The sequence below is a fragment of the Lytechinus pictus genome, chromosome 3, assembly GCF_037042905.1.
Source record: "Lytechinus pictus isolate F3 Inbred chromosome 3, Lp3.0, whole genome shotgun sequence".
Classification (NCBI taxonomy): domain Eukaryota; kingdom Metazoa; phylum Echinodermata; class Echinoidea; order Temnopleuroida; family Toxopneustidae; genus Lytechinus; species Lytechinus pictus.
In genome coordinates, this window is record NC_087247.1 from 26,286,581 (window position 1) to 26,304,605 (window position 18,025).

Here is an 18,025-nt window from a genome sequence, read left to right on the forward strand (position 1 = left end):
CCCCACATATCTCAAGATACTCTCGGATATTGCGCCAGCCGACATTCAAAGTCAAGAATGGATGTGTACATGTCAGATACATATATATATATTAAGAAAACTGGCAATGAATTAAAGCCAGTTTAGGCCGATATTTTGCCGGTGATATGTCTAATATTGTATGAATGTTCTGTAAAGTTTGTATCCCATTGTGTCTTGTATTGGATTTGAGTCGTGACACTCATGCAGTCGACTGCAGTGCGGTTTCAGTAATTTCATATAAGAGCAGTCCAAACCACAAAATTAAAACGGAAATGAAAAATGGAAACAGAGCAATCATGGATGAGGTCACATAGTCATATATTCATTAATAGTTGTATGCATAAACTACCAGACAGAAAGTGTCGAATATTTATATATATAAAGGCATACAAAATAAAAGGGGCAGCGCCACTACAGAGATATACCATCTATAGCACAGAAAAGGTGAAGTCACCGGCATATGTGACGTATCTCTTCTCCTTCCTTCCTTGATCAATCCATTTTGGGTGTCTTTTTGTCTCTCTATCTTTATAAGTCTATATATTTTTGGTTTGTTTTGATTTAAATAATAAAAAAAAATCATAGAAAAATGTCGCCCTCCTGTGTCCCTGTCATGCATGTAGCACTGCCCATACTCCTTGAAATAAAAAAAAATGGCCGATATACGCATCTTTTTTGAAACGCCAAAATACTAGTCTAAGTAAGAAAGTCAACATTTATTCAGCACATTATAGTTTATACAGAATTATCACGCTCATTTTTTTAAATTGAATTAATTGAAGCTAATTTATATCAACTTGTATAGTGCATGCATGTCCGTAACTATAATCAGGCCTACTATAAGCCGTTATGCTCTAAATGTAGCAAAATATCCTATACTTTGCTGTGTTCAACAGAAAGAGCGTTATACTTTGTATTGCAGATGATACATGTCTAATCTTGATCCTGTACATCAAATTATAGTTTCATCAGATGTGACAATCATGCATTAGAACTTATAATCCCACCACGGTCTGGCGTCCTTTGGCAAGGCGTTAATCCACAGTTTGCCACTCTCGACCCAGGTGCTAAATGGGTACCCGGTAGGATGTGAAAGTCATTGTAGCTTGTCCAGTACTGTGTGCGCCACACCGGCGACTGACTGGAATACTCCCCAGGGAGTGGATGATGTGCACAAATTGTGTGCGGGAATGACTGATTGAATCCGATGACCGGGGTAATAGTATATCTGTAAAGCGCTTAGACACGTCGTTCCGATGTAACGAAGCGCTATATAAAAAGCGGATTACTATTACTATAAAAAAAAAAAGACGGACGCAAACTGAAATAAGGATAGCCCATATAGTCCACTAGTAAAGAGATCAGATTTTCACATGTGAATTTATCTGCTAGCCGCAACAGGTCCATGCCAAAAGATCTCCATTTGTATAATCTGAAAGTGGGAGAGCAGAGAAAGAGAGAGTAATGGAGAAAGAAAAAGAGAGAAAACAGGGAAGAAAGAAAGACAGAGAGGGAGAGAGATTTACAGAACGTGAGATAAATAGAGAGTAAAAAATAACGATTCAGTTTATCAATTATAATTACCAACGTGGTGATCATCATAATTTTCATCATGAGAAATCTGCTATAATACTATTAATATATATTAGTCTTAAATTCTGTATCTTATATAACCCTGAATCCAGCGTTGATAACCAGAGGTCATTACTTAGAAACAGTGAATTTGAAAAAAAAAATGGTGTTAAATCTTTTCTACTAATCAAGTGTATTCAAATGATTTTAAAATTATTTCGATTGACACATAATATAAATTGATTGGAGTAAGGTTTCATGGTTATCAAAATTTGTAAGTGGCACTGCATGCTTATTGAGGTACCAACATCTTCGAATCGTCAAAATTAGTGAATTCCTTCTGTATTTAAATCGTCAAATGAAACAGTTCAGGGGGCGGGGCATTCAACTGTTACCAACTACCATCCCACCGTCACTCGGGAAACATGTTCGTATACACACGTGCGACCGGGAAAAATCCAATAAAAGCTTTTTAGTATTTTTTCTAGTTTTGATGCATACACGTATGTTTCGTTTAGGGTGTCGAAAACGACGAAATTGGAAACTTTAGGCAACCTGAGGAGGGTGATATCTATTTAGTGTTTATTAATTTGCGTTTAGCGTATCCCTTTCCTTATATATCGATATGGATTTTCATGCGACCAAAACTTTTTTGATAAGAGGCATTTTTTTTAATCTCCAGGGTAATGTACACTGGAACGGGAAGTACGTGATAAAGATGTTATTTTTACGAATGAAACAACAGCAGCAAAAAAAGAAAGAAAGAAATTCGTCAAACGTTTAAGGTAGCTACTGTTTCGAAAACCCGTGCAACGTACTACCCAGCAAAAATATTTGAGTTTCCCCCCACCCCTCCTGCACTCTAGAAAATAAGTGCTCCATGAGGGTTATTATGTGTCCAACCAATTTTGGGCATTTCTTTTGGGCATTTTTATTTATCCAGTGTGATGAAAGTTTTGTCCATTCTAACGTAATTTGCTGCTTATTTTTTAACCTTACTGGACAATATGCTTCCCGCACTGGGTATAATACTGCCCCCAAATTGGTTGGACACATAATTACCCTCATGGTGGTAAAAATTTTACCAAATTTTTTTATAGTGTGGAAACATTTAAATAGTTTAAAGAAGAATAACATACCCAGCGATGTAACAAGGTCGTGTACTGTCAACCCGCCATTGCTGATGGCGGTCATCAAGCGTTCGGTTGAGATAACAGACCAATCAGTAATCAATGACGAGACACTGTCGAGCTTTCCTCGAAGATAGGTCTTCGAGTCACGTCCGATGGCGTAAAGGGTTTCGTCGACGCTGTGGTACGCAACGACATCGCCGATGAACAACGGTAGAGCTAAACGTGACAAAAAAAATCAGATATTAACACACATTTATATCACAGCTGCTCGCATGTGACATCATAAAATGTTATCGGGTCAGGTCCATTGGCGTAAAGGGTTTCGTCGTCGCTTTGGTACGCAACGACATCGCCGATGTTCAACGGTAGAGCTTTACGTGGCATAAATCGGAAATTAACACAGACATATTTATATCATGTGGGGAGCTTCTCGCATATACTGACCTCAAAATTGAGGGTGTAAAATAAAAATACATAACTTGAATTCTTGGACGAATTCTCACCAAACCTACCCCAATATGCTAAGATTACAATTAAATTAACGACAGGATGACTTCCAATAATCTTCACAAAATTGAAAAAAAAAAAAAACTATGTTATGTTCTGCAAACTTAGGCTTTAGACAAGGAAAACGAAATTAAAATCTGTATAGCTATTGCTAATCATTTGAATAAAAGTTTTATATCAAAATACACACTCACACTTTTTTCAACTCACATCCACACCCACACACAAATATTATATACATATATATATATATATATATATATATATATTGCGATAAATACTTGATTGTTTCATGAACCTTACCTTTCCATACGCTTGGCAACGGGAGGAAGAACACACAGGTGGGATTAGATAAGCTATAAGATGAGAAGGAAAAATACAAAGTATTAGCACTATTGTTCTGTTAAATTTCTTGTTATATAAACTGAATAACCACATTAATAATTTTTCCCATTTGGACCCCCTCCCCGGCCCCGACTTTCCACTTCAAACGTTTTTCCCCTCTCTTTCTTTCTTTCTTCTTTCTGTCTGTCTGTCTTTCTTTCTTTATTTCTTTCTTTCTTTCTTTCCTTTCTTTCTTTCTTTCCTTCTTTCTCATCATCATTTTTAGTATTAAAGGTCAAGTCCACCCCAGAAAATTGTTGATTACAATTGATAGAGAAAAATCAAACGAACATAACACTTAAAATTTCATCAAAATCGGATGTAAAATAAGAAAGTTATGACATTTTTAAGTTTTGCTTATTTTTCACAAAACAGTTATATGCACAACTCATTGATGTGCAAATGAGAGAGTCGATGATGTCACTCACTCACTATTTCTTTTGTTTTTTATTGTTTGAATTATACAATATTTCAATTTTTACAGATTTGACAATTGGGACCAACTTGATTTCACCACAAACTGTTAAAATAATGGTAATTGCACATGTTCAGGAGGAATAAAATTTTGTTTCACATGAAGATGAGGAGAAAATTATAATTTTTCATATTTCATATAATGAAATACAAAAGAAATAGTGAGTGGGTGACGTCATCTGTCTGCTCATTTGCATACCGACCAGGATGTGCATATAACTGTTTTGTGAAATTAAGCAAAAGTTTAAAATGTCATAACTTTTTTATTTTACAACCGATTTTGATGAAATTTTCAGTTTTGTGTTTGTTGGATTTTTCTCCTTTTATTCAAACCAAGTTTTTATTGGGGTGGACTTGTCCTTTAAAATAGTATAAGCAATGGAGTAACCAAAGCGCAGTAGAGTATATGTATATATTGGCTGCACTATATAGATTTATCATATTATTATTATTCTTTCTTTCTCTTTCTTTTTCATAGACCGTATACTGAAAAACAGGCAGTGTAAATAAATGCCAAAACAAGTAAAGAAAACTAGCTATGACCTTTTATGTTCTATACTACTATTATCCAATACACTACGGATCAATATGATTTCACATTCATCATCGATGCAAAGATGTAAAGATGTTTGTAAACGGAAGTTTAAGCCTACCTTTTATCAACGTTGTTACAGGCTATGAGAAGACCAGTATCATCTGATAATATGCTCCGATCGTAGTATTCTAATCAAATTTTAACCATTCATGAAAATGGGTATTATTTAAACCACGAACCAAACTTAAACAAAAGAAATAAATAAATACAAAAGATATGGCACGCCAGAAAAAGAGCTTGTTTTTTATTAGTTCTTAATTATTGACTCTTCATGACCATTATCATTTTCGAATTTTTCAATTGAGGTGTTATCCAACACTTTTCAATACTATGATATTTGCATTTCCGAAGGTTCGAACTAAATCTGTCACCCCCCCCAAAAAAAAAAGTAGATATGTTGCATAAGAAAGTTACAAAATTTGTCCATTTTCTTCTTTCACACAACAGGGACCTTCATTGATTTATTCCAACACGGAAAGACCTATTCAGCAAAGCTGTTTTTCGGTAAGTACAGTCTGTATCATTGAAGTAAATGTAGAATTAGTACTAAATCATCGATGTTCATTGATATTGTAAGTCTATTTTTATCTATGTGATTTGCTTTGGGCTAACCTCGATTGGTATTTCGCTAGTTTGTTACCTCCAAATGCCAAATAATAGATATGTTACAATGGTAACAAACTAATGCATGTCAATAAGATTTGGGTAATAAATTATAAAATGATTAATTAAATTCTATATTGCGTTTTACCGGGAAGTAATGAACGAAAATTTTGAGTGGCAAAACACGGCATATGAAGGAAAATTTCTGCTTTACGCGCGAAAGCGAAGCTAGAGAGCAAACTATTTTACTTAAAAAAAAAATGAAATTCTAACACCAATCCAGCCGCCCCCTTTGTACAACAGTACCTTTTAAAGGGGAACCCAGCCTTGGCAATAAAATGTTGTGTTGGGAAGGAGAAAAATAAATTAAACAAATTGGTGAAAGTTTGAAAGAAATCGGACAAGCAATAAGAAAGTTATAGCTGCTTAAAAATTGAGATCACTAGTACTATGTAGATTTCAAATTGGCAACTGGGTAAGTAAATTATGACAAGGGGCAATGACAACTTTCCCATAGGCCATGTACTTTATTATCAGGGATTTGTGGTTTTCTCCTAAGTACCCATTCCCCTGGGGCAGTAATCTAAATATAACCCAGGTAGTATATTGTTATAAGTCCTCATGAAAGAAAAATATAATTTAAAATAAAACTTTTTGGAAAAATGATATTTTAGCCATAATATGTATTGGAGTACATGGAAGAGTAGTCCTTGCCTTACATCACTATGACATCCCATATGCGGCCAATTTGAAGTCTCCATGGGTATAGTGATTACCAATATTTAGAACTTTAAAAAATTCATAACTTTCTTGTTGTTTGTCCAATATTGTTCAAACTTTCACCTATCAACTTGTCTGATGTTTCTTTTCCTTATGAAAATAAGATTTTATTTGGGTTGGATTCCCCTTTAAATATTGAATAATTTTGTATACCTTCCAAGGGGCATTGTGAAGCATCATGAGCGCAGACGTGACTTCCCGGTGCATTGCAAATAAAACTTCCCGCCCTACAACACGAACAGTAATTAGCATCCGCCGAATGGTAGTTAAAGGACAAGTCCACCCCAACAAAAACTTGATTTAAATAAAAAGATAAAAATTCAACAAGCAAAACACTGAAAATTTCATCAAAATCGGATGTAAAATAAGAAAGTTATGACATTTTAAAGTTTCGCTTCATTTCACAAAACAGTTATATGCACATCTCGGTTAGTATGCAAATGAGGGAACTGATGACATCACTCACTCACTATTTCTTTTGTATTTTATTATATGAAATATGAAATATTTTGATTTTCTCGTCATTGTCATGTGAAATGAAGTTTCATTCCTCCCTGAACACATGGAATTCCATTATTTTAACATTTTGTGCTTCAGGCAAGGAGGTCCTAATCACCAAATTCGTAAAAATTGAAATATTGTATAATTCAAACAATAAAAAACAAAAAAAATAGTGAGTGAGTGTCATCATCGACTCTCTCATTTGGATGTAACTGGCTCGTTCATATAACTATTTTGTTAAAAATAAGCGAAACTTTGAAATGTCATAACTTTCTTATTTTACATCCGATTTTGATGAAATTTTCAGCATTGTGCTTGTTGAATTTTTCTCTTTTTATTCAAATCAACATTTTTCTGAGGTGGACTTGACCTTTAATACAAGGACACGTCCAGCTCTCCGTCAAAGCTTGACCAGCCCTAGGAACGCCGTGGAATTGATCCTTTCTTTCGACCGGCGGGTCTGCGTGAAAACAAAAGAACAAACTTAAGATACTCTTATTACTTGATAAATTGGATATTTTCATCGATTTTTCTATTTTCATTTTGTTACAAATTTACCAACATTCATTTTATTACATCCTTCAATTTTGGATAATTTCGTCTTCATGTTCCCAAAGTACTATACACAAAACACAGTATACATAATTATATACATCGCTAGGCCTATATATTTTATAAACTTAGTCAAAAGACAATTAGCAGTGTTGAAATAATAAGTGTTGGATAATGGATATAATATATATTGTTTGATCCAGAATCATCGTTGACTTTAAATTGACTAAGTATTCACAGTATAGATGATGCCCACCTAAAAATCACCTTAACACCTAAACAATATCACCCGGAAATCCCCACGGCAATCAAAATATTATTGTCAACTTTTTTTAGTAGATGACTTTAAAAAATTGTAAGATAATGTGAGCAATCGAAAATGATCATTCTCCTATTGTGTCCTTTGACGGGCATTTATATTCTTATTTTGTCACTCTCCCTTCAAAGGGGTACATGATGGGAATGAATTCCTTGATTTGAGCTCGCGATGAGGGTTCGATAAGATAGTCGTTATAAAGTCAGGGTAAACATTGTATTAAGCGCTTAATGTTGCATAATACTACCAGTAAGGAGTTTACGATTGCACGACACACGACCCATTCAAGAACACAGTAAATTTATCGAAAATGTCCGTCATATGACAATGAACAGCTGGGAGGTCTGTGTCGAAAATTGATGAATCAAAATTTCCTGGAATCTGGAAAAACGATATATTTTTTAATCTTTTCGTCAGTTCGGAAACTTAGGACAAAACCGCTGTTTCGGTTCACCAATTTTCGACAAAGACCTCCCAACTGTTCATTATCATTATCATTTCACGGGTATTGTAAATACATTTAATGTGGTCTTGATTCCGTCCTCATTGCAGTTGTAAAAGTTCCTTTTATCATTACCAAGAATGATCAGCGTTTCCACTACACCTAAACCAAAGTTTTCAGTCTTTTCCATGCAATCAGAAAAAACATCTATAATAATGGTAATCACCAATTGGGGTTTCGCAAATGAAATATCTCAGATCCGTGCAACAGGTTGATTCTATTCCTCCACTCTCAGTCCCATCTATCCGATACCCTGCGACCACCAAGGTTTTACATTCAGTAGTAACATCTGGTTGCCCTGGTAACCAATTTAGGTGCTGTAAGTTTGAGAAAAAAAAAGGGAAAAGTATGTGTAAATTAAGGAACCGGTACTTTTTTAAAAGGAAAAGATGAAAGGCAAGTGAATGATACGTCAATGCATAATATTCTGGTAAACCAGGGTAATGAATGGCCCGATGAAAAGGGCTAGTTCAAATCAAATCATTCATTATAATAATAATAATAATATAGGGTATTTATATTGCGCACATATCCACCTTGTTAGGTGCTCAAGGCGCGTTACTATATTACCCGGCTAAGCTAGGTAATTATCCACTTTAAATGATGTTAGTAATAAAAATAATAATAATAATAAAGTCATATTTATCGCAATACAATACACAGAGAAAAACTCCAAAAGAAGAGGGATTTTTTTTCTTAAAAATATAAGATTAATGAATTAACGCTCTATTCAATTACCGTGGAGTTTTCATGTATCCAAAATCGAAATGGACTGAAATCCTTTGGCGATATATCGATTAAGAACCGTTCTTCGAATATGGTATCGATGGCTGCAAGACTTCCGCCCTCCTCCTCACATAACTGCGTGGCAACAGTGGCATCAACAAGGACCGATGCGTTGGCATGGTAACAGGAAGACTCGAAAGACTGCCAGGGATGATTACAATGAGCTGTAAAGATTTACGAGTTATGAAGATAGGTTTATCCTTCAGATTAAATCCTTTAGTTTTGAATTAAAAAATACGATTAAGATTTTTTTTTTCAGAAAAGAATAAACTTCCCATCATCATTATTATAATGCCGATGGTTTGGTAAAAATTGTTTGCTATCGGTGTTCTGAAATTCGCAGTAATTTCAGTACGATTTTGAAAAAAAAATATCTTACGAAGAAACGTGTTTCTTCAGTGTAAGTGATACATTTTTCTAAAAGTATGTACCTACTCTATCATATAAATAATCTATACTCTTGTCGAAATGATATTTATAATATTCACTATATGACATTTGATAGCTACAAGAATTACCGTTTCACGTTTGATATGTGCAAAATACTGCAGAATACAAAAATGTGATCTCCTCTCTAAGAGACTGGTTAATTAATGATAATGCAATAGTTAACCATTGATGAACTCAACCTACCCGGTTTATCTGCGTATTGAAACTGTACATCTACCATAGGTGTTTGAGTAATAATCGTTGACCCTGTGTCATTCAGGTAGATTGCCTGAGTAAGAATCACCATCTGGGATACTCCTGCTTTCATTTTGGCATGATTCACGGTTAGATTGACCAATAATTGAACGCGTGAGAGGATTTCTACAGCTCCAATCTGCGAGGATTTATAATATTTTGTTTTCATCATCATCGTCATCATCAAGTTTTAGTTCAGGTTTCAAGTTTCCAAATTTCAATTTATTTATTACCATTGTCAAGTAATGGACATAACAATTATATGAATAAACAAAAATCAGAATAAACGTCAAAAGAAATGCTTTAGTTTATAAATATTATCGTAGGAAAATTATCAGTAAATGAATACATCGTGCTTTTAAAATGCATATTGATAATTAAACAAATTACTTACTATAACTAGCATATGAAAATGAAGGACTTATTAAAAGGCAGAGCTTGTATTGGTAAGCCCCTCTCGACATGATACGTAATCTTAATCATAGGTAATTAAAAATGGGTTATATATGGTAAATGTGATCAAAGAAGAGCAAATTAAGTTTTGATTACAAGAAGAAAAAAGAACAATGACTCCACAATCATCATCGTCACCATCATAATTGTATCCCTATCATAACAAAATTGTCCTTTTTACTATCATTGGCATTATCATTGACATCATTATCATCATCATAATCACCATCATCATTACCATCATCATCATCATCATCATCACCATCATCATCATCATAAATACCATCATCATCGCCATCATCATTACCATTAACCTTCATTGGTATTATCAACGCCAGCAACGGAAACGTTTACATTAGCGATACATCAACATTATAATCGTATAATGAACAAGTAGAAGTATTGATGATGATGGAGGGTGCAGGTAGAGCTAGTAGCGGAAGAGGGGGTAGGCATAGGCGGCGGAAACGGGGGGGGGGGACGGGGGACCTGTTCTCCCTAAATTTGAGGTGGGGGATGGTCCCCCCCCCCCAATATTTTTTGTTGATAACCTTTTTTTTTTTTGCTTGTCACTGTTTTTTACCTGTGTCCATCCCAAAATTTCATGTGGACCCCCTAAATTTCACCCCTACCCCCACTGGTAGGGGTGAGATAGGAAGAGGTGAATATTGAGAGCGAGAGAATGTGTGTTAAAAAGAGACACAGAGACATTATTACGCAGATATTACTATCTTCGGTAGATGTGTACTTAGTATATTCGGCCTTCTTGCCCACAAAAATATAAATGTTTTGACTGATTTATCTTTTAACCATTATGTTTATATAATTTTATTGATTTTCATCTGATACAAATATTCAGGGACATATTTTATTCCCATTCTACGATAACGCGTGTGCTGTGACACACAAAAACGACTTCCCGCCAACCGCCGTGCATGAGATATCGAAATAACGCAATAACGCTATAATTTGGTCTGAGACGGCCCGGGTAGTGTATTACTGCGGGTTAGAGCAGCTCTAAAACAATCCTCATTTTATTCAGCATATTCTGTTGATATCTTGGTTGCTTTGAACTTTGACCTTTAAGCACCTATGTTTTCATGAAAGGCATAATTTGATATTTCAAAGCAAGGGAGGAATACAATTTTAAGAGTGGTAGACAGACTAGTGACAAGGATGAAGCCAGAGGTGGATTCATGGCAAGGCGTTTATCGACATTCATCACTCCCCACCCAGGTGTAGTGAGTGGGTACTACACGGTAGGAAGGAATTCCTTGAATGCTCGAGCGTCTGATCAGGGTAGCCATGTTAAGGCCGGGTAAAAGTACAGCGTGTAGAAATTAAGCGCTAGATTAACGTTGCATGTTATTATTTTGTATTGTTATTTAGGATTTAAAAAAATAAAAGGGAGCAAAGAAAGTGTGTACATTTCGAATCTTCTGACAAGGAATACATTAATGGTTCTCGGTTGTAACTTGACTCAATCACCTCGCAAATATCTGACAAGAAAAAAAAATGTCTTCACTTCAAAAAGAGCGAGGCGTAATGCTTAACACCCCCCGCTATGTACCCCTTCCCGATCCGTGCTTGCAGTAATCAACAATCATAGCTCACCTTGAATATGACGAAAGAGTCATTGATGATCGGAGGGTCTGTTAACAAACTGAGATCTGAGACACCTTGGTAGGTTGCATGTGGGGACAGCATCAGGTGGAGTTCTACCTGCCTGCCCGAAGAGCGTGATGACGAGCTATGTTCGAGCTCAATTTGCAGCGTTGCTTCATACCTATGGAGGGTGCATCATCATGATCATACATTAATAGAATTTTAAAGAAAGAGGGGGAGAGAGCGGGGAAAATCGAGGAGAGGAGAGGCAGAAAGACAACCATCCGAAGAGACAGAGAGATAGAATACGAAGATAGATGCGAGGTTCTTTATCATTCAAAATTAGAGGGACCTACAATTATATACACAAACACCTTTGGGTCACCAGAGACATGTTTTGAAGAATTATTAAGTGTGTTGTAGCTACATTTATTTCTGAAGCTTGAAGAGAACAAAAAGCCTCAAGTTCAACTGAATCACAACCTGAGATTTCATAGAATACTAGTATTAGGGGTGCTGTTCACAAAATACTTTTGAATAACATAGGTACCAAAAGTAATTGCGTCTTGCAATCGAATGCTGGTCGGATATCAGCAACAGTAAATATTAATTGAAATTTATCCATCAGTTTAAAATCTGCAATTATGCTTCACGCAGATACTATAGTCACATTCCCAGTCGAAAATATATCTCTTGGCCTACCCATTGTACAGGTTGTGCGTGAGCATCCTTGGATTCACTTCCATGACTGCCGAACGTTGGCCTCCAGCGTCGCTGATATTAAAAGTAACCACGGAGGTCCAGATATGAGACCGGACCGTTGTCATGGATACCCCAAGCTGAGCTGTTTCTCCATCGATGACATCGTCGTCGCCGAATCGTACCTTGGCTAGTAGCACGAGATCATCGGACCCTGTGCGATCGCCATCTATGCTCACACCGTCATCGTAGAACCCGAGACTGAGTCCCTTCGGGTATAGCTCCTGTTTCTTTTGGCGGCACTTCTGACCAGTCAGCATTGCTCCACAGACGATACGCGAGGAGGAATTAGTGATCGATGCGTCAACGATCCCGATGATATCGATACTTTCATTGGATGGCTCCATGTCGATATTTAGATAAAATTCACTTTGTTGAGAAACCATGGCCGTGAGTTGAATTGGGATCTCTTCTCCGATGTCGACGGAATTAGGATTGTTTCCATCATACATGTTCCCGGCAACATCGGTTAGATTTATTTTGGGCCCCATCACAAAAAGAGAGTTGCTGTACAAAATTTCTGACTGGTGCATCGAAGATGAGTTCTGGAATGAAGTTTGAAGATCACATGCTATTACCGCCGCCGGTGGGACTAAGTCTGTAATGAATACAAAATAATACATGATGACGGATACTGTCAGTTGTGATGACGTACAAGTACGAGGTGCGTCAATTTTTATAAACCTTTCCTACATCTACATGTTAGTCAATGTTTCTGCCGAAGAGCATGTCTACCATCGTCCTTAATGACAGGAGCAGATAACTCTACATCTGTGATTGAACGAGGATTAGACCATGTGGGATGAGTCCAACCAGAAAGTACGCTCTAAAGGATTATTGAAGTAACCATTGGATATGTGCCCAGGCAACCGAAAAAATGGTCAAAGTCAATTGGTTTAGCAGTGACCATTTTGGTCGGTCGAACACATAACTGACCAATCGATAGGTTATATTGACCAATACTTTTTAAGAGTGGAGACAAAATATGAAGTGTAGACCAAGGGGAAATTCACGTAAAATAACCGTGAAACATACATAATTTTCCAAGATGGCATCTGCAATTATGGACAGCAGTATGCGACAGAACAGCGTACTTACTAGTCTGCAAGCACATAGACTCATATTTGTCATGTTAACCAATGACATATCTATAGAGTGAAGACTAGAAACCAAAGGTCGAGCCGGTCACAGTACATTGTTAATCTAGTCTCACTACTTCAGATTCTGCATTATGCACTATGCGAATTGAAAACCAAAGGCCTGTGCCTGTGCCTACTTACCGGGGATATACCACTGTGTCGTCCATGAAAAGCTCAAAACGTCGCCAAGCGATAGTGACGTCGACGCAAAGGTTGCACTGATGTTATCATCATCGACCTGATAGATGGTTAGCTGTAGCCAATGCAGGAGAGAGATACAAATAGTAAGTTAAAACAGAGATAGACTGAAATAATAGATAGATAGATAGATAGAAAGAGATAAATAATATAGATAGATCGGTAGAGTAGAGAGGGGCAATGGTGAATGCAGTGCTATGCGGGCGGGGGTAGAAAATTTATTATCTCCTTTGTGTATTGATAACCCCCCTTTTATGACTCTCTTTTTCTTGCCTGTCTAGTTTACTAGAGTGACGTCATCGGTTCCATCCTCTTTATACAGGCAGACTTGTACTACCAATAATGTGCATATTGCAGTTTTATTTAGAAAATAAGAGAAAATTGAAATTCAATAACTTTCTTGTCTTGCATCTAATTTTGATGAAATTTCGAGTTCTCCGTTATTGATTTCTCTCTATTTCTGCAATCGAGCCTATATATTGACATCAGAAATAAGTTCAAATCATTTGTGTGTACAGCAAAGCCGTCATCATATTTTCACGGGGGGGGGGGGGGGTGTCGGGGGATGTACCTTGGCTTGCCCCAACGGCAACCCTTCATCCTAATTAACCGTATACACGAACATTATGGTCACTGTCATTTTTTTTTAAATAAAGCTGGAATACATAAATAGCTAAATAGAAATAATTCATCGAAACACATAATATACACAATTAATCACCCTATATTTTTTAACTGTATTCAATGAAAAGGTAGGGAAATATCCTCAAGAAAAATTGAACGAATAGGATTGGATATTCACGTTTCTTCAACTCTAGCACTCATTCTTTCAGACAGGCAGATATTGTGATAAACATGTAACAAAATATAATGATTCCTATATTTACTTACCTCCGTTGTCGATGAGAAATTTGCCAGAACATCCATTGTCGAATTCACCTATCGAAATGTAACAAATAAGAAAAATATATTACATGAACATGTATTATTATTATTACGTCATTTCCCATTCTCAATAATCGAGAATGTCTTTAACTACGATGGCGTGTACTTTAATTGATCTAAAATCCAACGATTATACCTTGTACTGTAACATTGTACAGGCGACATCATGATCTTCTTTTATGGGGTGGTACAAGACAAAAAGTCACTCTCATTTAAAAAACATGCGTACAGATATACGACCCAGTCCTTTTTTATCTGACTTTTTTTCGTCACCCCCTCCCCCCTCCCCGACTTTCCAACAGGGACATGTGAACGATTTTTGAAGATGGGTGCTGGTTTTGATTTTAATAAATGACAAGTCCACCAATACGTTTTCGTTACAAAAAAAAAATAAAGGTGATTGCAGCCAAAATACAGTTGAGCTTACCAACCTGATTTCCAGGGGGTGCTGCCGATGGTGTATAATATTACGCAGCACCCCACCCCCTCCAGCACCCCTGCTTAGTTCACAGTGTCATGCTTTCTAATCCACTGGTTTCGGAGCGATGGTGTTTCGTCCTTTCAGAGTGTACAAGTGTTGTTACAGATTCACTTCGTCTACTAACTGTCTAATCTAATCATGCCAACTGCTATGTAGCCCATTAACCATTTTGTCTCACTTTCAGTTAGGCTATGCCCATTTCGTCTAATATCCACTTGGTCTAACGCCACATGGTATAATATAAGAATGAATTGTTTATGAATTAAGTTTTCATTTGACAAAGTCTAAAATAATCCATAGACGAGGTAGAACATAATTTGAGAAGTAGACAAGTTAAGTGAAAATAAATACCTTTGCATTTGAGCAAGCCAGATTAAGGTTGATATCGGTTAGTTCATCTGAGGCGGTTATAGAAGCAAACACACCTACCAGGATGCCATTTCCTCCTACGATGGTCGTATCCATCCGGGGGTTCAGATGAACAGACCCATTTAAAGCGCTAGCTGAAACTGAAAAGATTGGAAACCAGTTCGATTGACCCGTTATTCCCAGCGATTATAGTTATAGGAAAATATAATTGTTGGACAAACTTTAAACCTATAACAAAGATTTTTAGAAATGGAAAAAAAATGAAAGAAAGAGTAGTGTAAAAGGAGGGATTAGGGTTGTATAGATATATAATAATTTTTCAAAAAATAAGGTCATAGTCGTGCCCCCGGCCCCTCTCAATCTAAATATGCTAGCGCCTCCCCTGCAATGTAGGCCTACATAGATAAGCAATGAAATTTACACTTTAAAGAATATAAAACATACAGAAAGTATAAACAGTAGCCTATTCTGTTATAATAGCCATAAGACTTGTATAATCTACCAAATATGAAACAAGTAGCTGAAATAATCGAAGAAGAAATCTTTTGTTCTAATGAAAACGATATAGCAGCTTGTGACTCCATGATAATACATCTGGCCGAGAGTATGTGCGAAGCCAGGTCTATTTTGAGCTGTAAGATAGAGAAAAGAACGTAATTATTAAGCAGTTACCTTTAAGAGATGTAAATCCTGTAACCAAAATGAAAAACAACGGAACACTCGCCGACCTGCCCATCTTTACCCCACCTTATACGTTTATTTTTTAATCACATCTACCGTATATGAAAACAAATCTCTATACATTTTCATATAGAAACCGTGAAAGGAAGTCAATAATATAAGTAGGGCACTTTAATATTTTAGGTCAAACTTAATTATAGAGCTTTTTATAACGCTGTATGGAATGATCTTCGAGGGGGCACTCGTTATTGATTTATTTATGAACTGCGCACTTACAACGCGTACAAGGGGAAATTGGAATATTTTATTGCAGGATTTATTTTGTTTTTTAGGTCACACCAACAAACGTAGAGGGCAGCAACACACAAGCGTGTTGCTCTAAGGAAGGTCAACTCCGCTCGAATTTTGTGACCACTTTAAAAAATAAGGTGGGGTTTAGGGAAATTTGTCGAGTTGATTTTTTTTCTTTTGTTAATTTCAAATATTTTTTAATGAACAATTATTAGATCGGTTATTCTGGGTATAAATATAAAAAATATTACTTTTATTTTTAAAGGAAATATTTAGCTTAAATAATCATGATTCTGACATTTTTCCTCATTTTGGAATATTAAGCCTGTGACGAGGATACCTCATATCTCTTATTTTCTTCTGCTGAATTTCGCTGCACCACTAATAAATGCATAGACAACCACCGTAATAATCGAGGTCATTTTTCTAGCCTGGGTGCGCCGAGTCTGGGCCGGTCGCGCAGCTAGCTAGTGACGTTGATGATGCGCTGGGGCTTCAGGCGACTCGTCATAGATCTAGCAACTTAGACAATGACGTCTAATTTGCCTGGCCTGATTTGAAGTGTAATGGCTTCAGGGCTGATGTTTATCAACGATGATTGTTCAAGGTTAGATTTCAAATTTTAAATGTCATTTGACTTTTAAGTCTATAAATCTGAAATAAAGGCGCTGTATCCCCGAAATCCGGGTCTAAATTTCAACTCTGAGTCCGAGACCATGGCATGGACGGCGAAAAAACAACCCATGCATCGGATGCAATGCATTGGCTGCGCGCTGCGCTGCAGCTGCACTGTGATGATGGGTTCAGCGAAGAGCTCAGAGAAAATAAGGTGGTTATATTCAATCCCGAAATGCTTTGCGAGTGGTCACAAAATCGTCTCGACGCAAATCACCTAATACAGCCGTCTGGTGAAATCGCTGATAACAACAATTACCGATTTGGTAATGATTTTAGTTTCCTGAAACTTATATTTGTAAAGTTTTAAATATCATAGTATGTTTTTATATGTATGTATATTCCTCAACATATTTTTAAAGTTATCTTTGATATTGTTGTAGTCATATTCTTTCATATTCGTTTTTTGATCGCTACTAATTTGTTGTTGTATTGGATCGGCATTTGATTTCGTTGGCATGAACAATAAAATACGCGCGCAGCTCAGCTGCATGCGCGTATCGAGTTGACCTTCCTTATAGCAACACGCTTGTGTGTTGCTGCCCTCTACGTTCGTTGGGTCACACTGTCACATAATATGTGATCATTGACTCCATCCTCCTCAGTTGTTATATTATTACAACTGGGGAGGATGGAGTCGATGATGCACGTGTTGGCATGATGATAATGTTGATGATTATATTGATGATGATGATGATGACGATGATGACGACGACGATAATGATGATGATGACGGTGATGATGATATTTTGATCATGATGCATGATGACAATAATGATAATAATAATGACAATGATATAGGCATATTTACCGAGGGAAGCCACTTCAGTTCTGAAAACTGTTCTCCCAGCGGGCCCTGCTATTATTATTACCCCCGCTTTAGCGGGGCTGCCTATAGATCGACGCTCAACCATTCAAGGAATTTCTTCCTATACCGGGAATGATTATTGACGATGATAATGATGATGATGATGGTGATGATGATGACGATGGTGACATTGGTTATATGATATTGAAGG

The 18,025-nt window shown here is 36.5% G+C and overlaps 1 protein-coding gene across 1 annotated transcript; it reads right to left on the reverse strand.

Moving 5' to 3' along the window:
• Positions 1-429: 429 nt before the first annotated feature.
• LOC129255745 (uncharacterized) lies at positions 430-16,098 on the reverse strand. The gene is made up of 15 exons (XM_064097866.1): positions 16,032-16,098; positions 15,342-15,499; positions 14,456-14,503; positions 13,508-13,619; positions 12,171-12,825; positions 11,478-11,649; positions 9,360-9,549; positions 8,679-8,890; positions 8,107-8,257; positions 6,949-7,030; positions 6,223-6,338; positions 4,745-4,814; positions 3,537-3,589; positions 2,733-2,942; positions 430-1,453 (listed from the first exon to the last, which is right to left on the reverse strand). The coding sequence occupies exons 1-15, from the start codon at positions 16,093-16,095 to the stop codon at positions 1,410-1,412; spliced, it is 2,337 nt and encodes a 778-aa protein (XP_063953936.1). The 5' UTR covers positions 16,096-16,098; the 3' UTR covers positions 430-1,409.
• Positions 16,099-18,025: the final 1,927 nt, after the last annotated feature.

Coding starts and splice junctions, on each gene's coding strand:
- LOC129255745 (XM_064097866.1), bottom strand. CDS start 16,095: ATGGGCAGGTCGGCGAGTGTTCCGTTGTTTTTCATTTTGGTTACAGGA. Junction 7,031..8,106: donor CATTTGCGAAACCCCAATTG/GTGATTACCATT, acceptor GTTTTCACGCAG/ACCCGCCGGTCGAAAGAAAG. Junction 6,339..6,948: donor GAGAGCTGGACGTGTCCTTG/TATTAAAGGTCA, acceptor GGACTTGTCCTT/TAACTACCATTCGGCGGATG.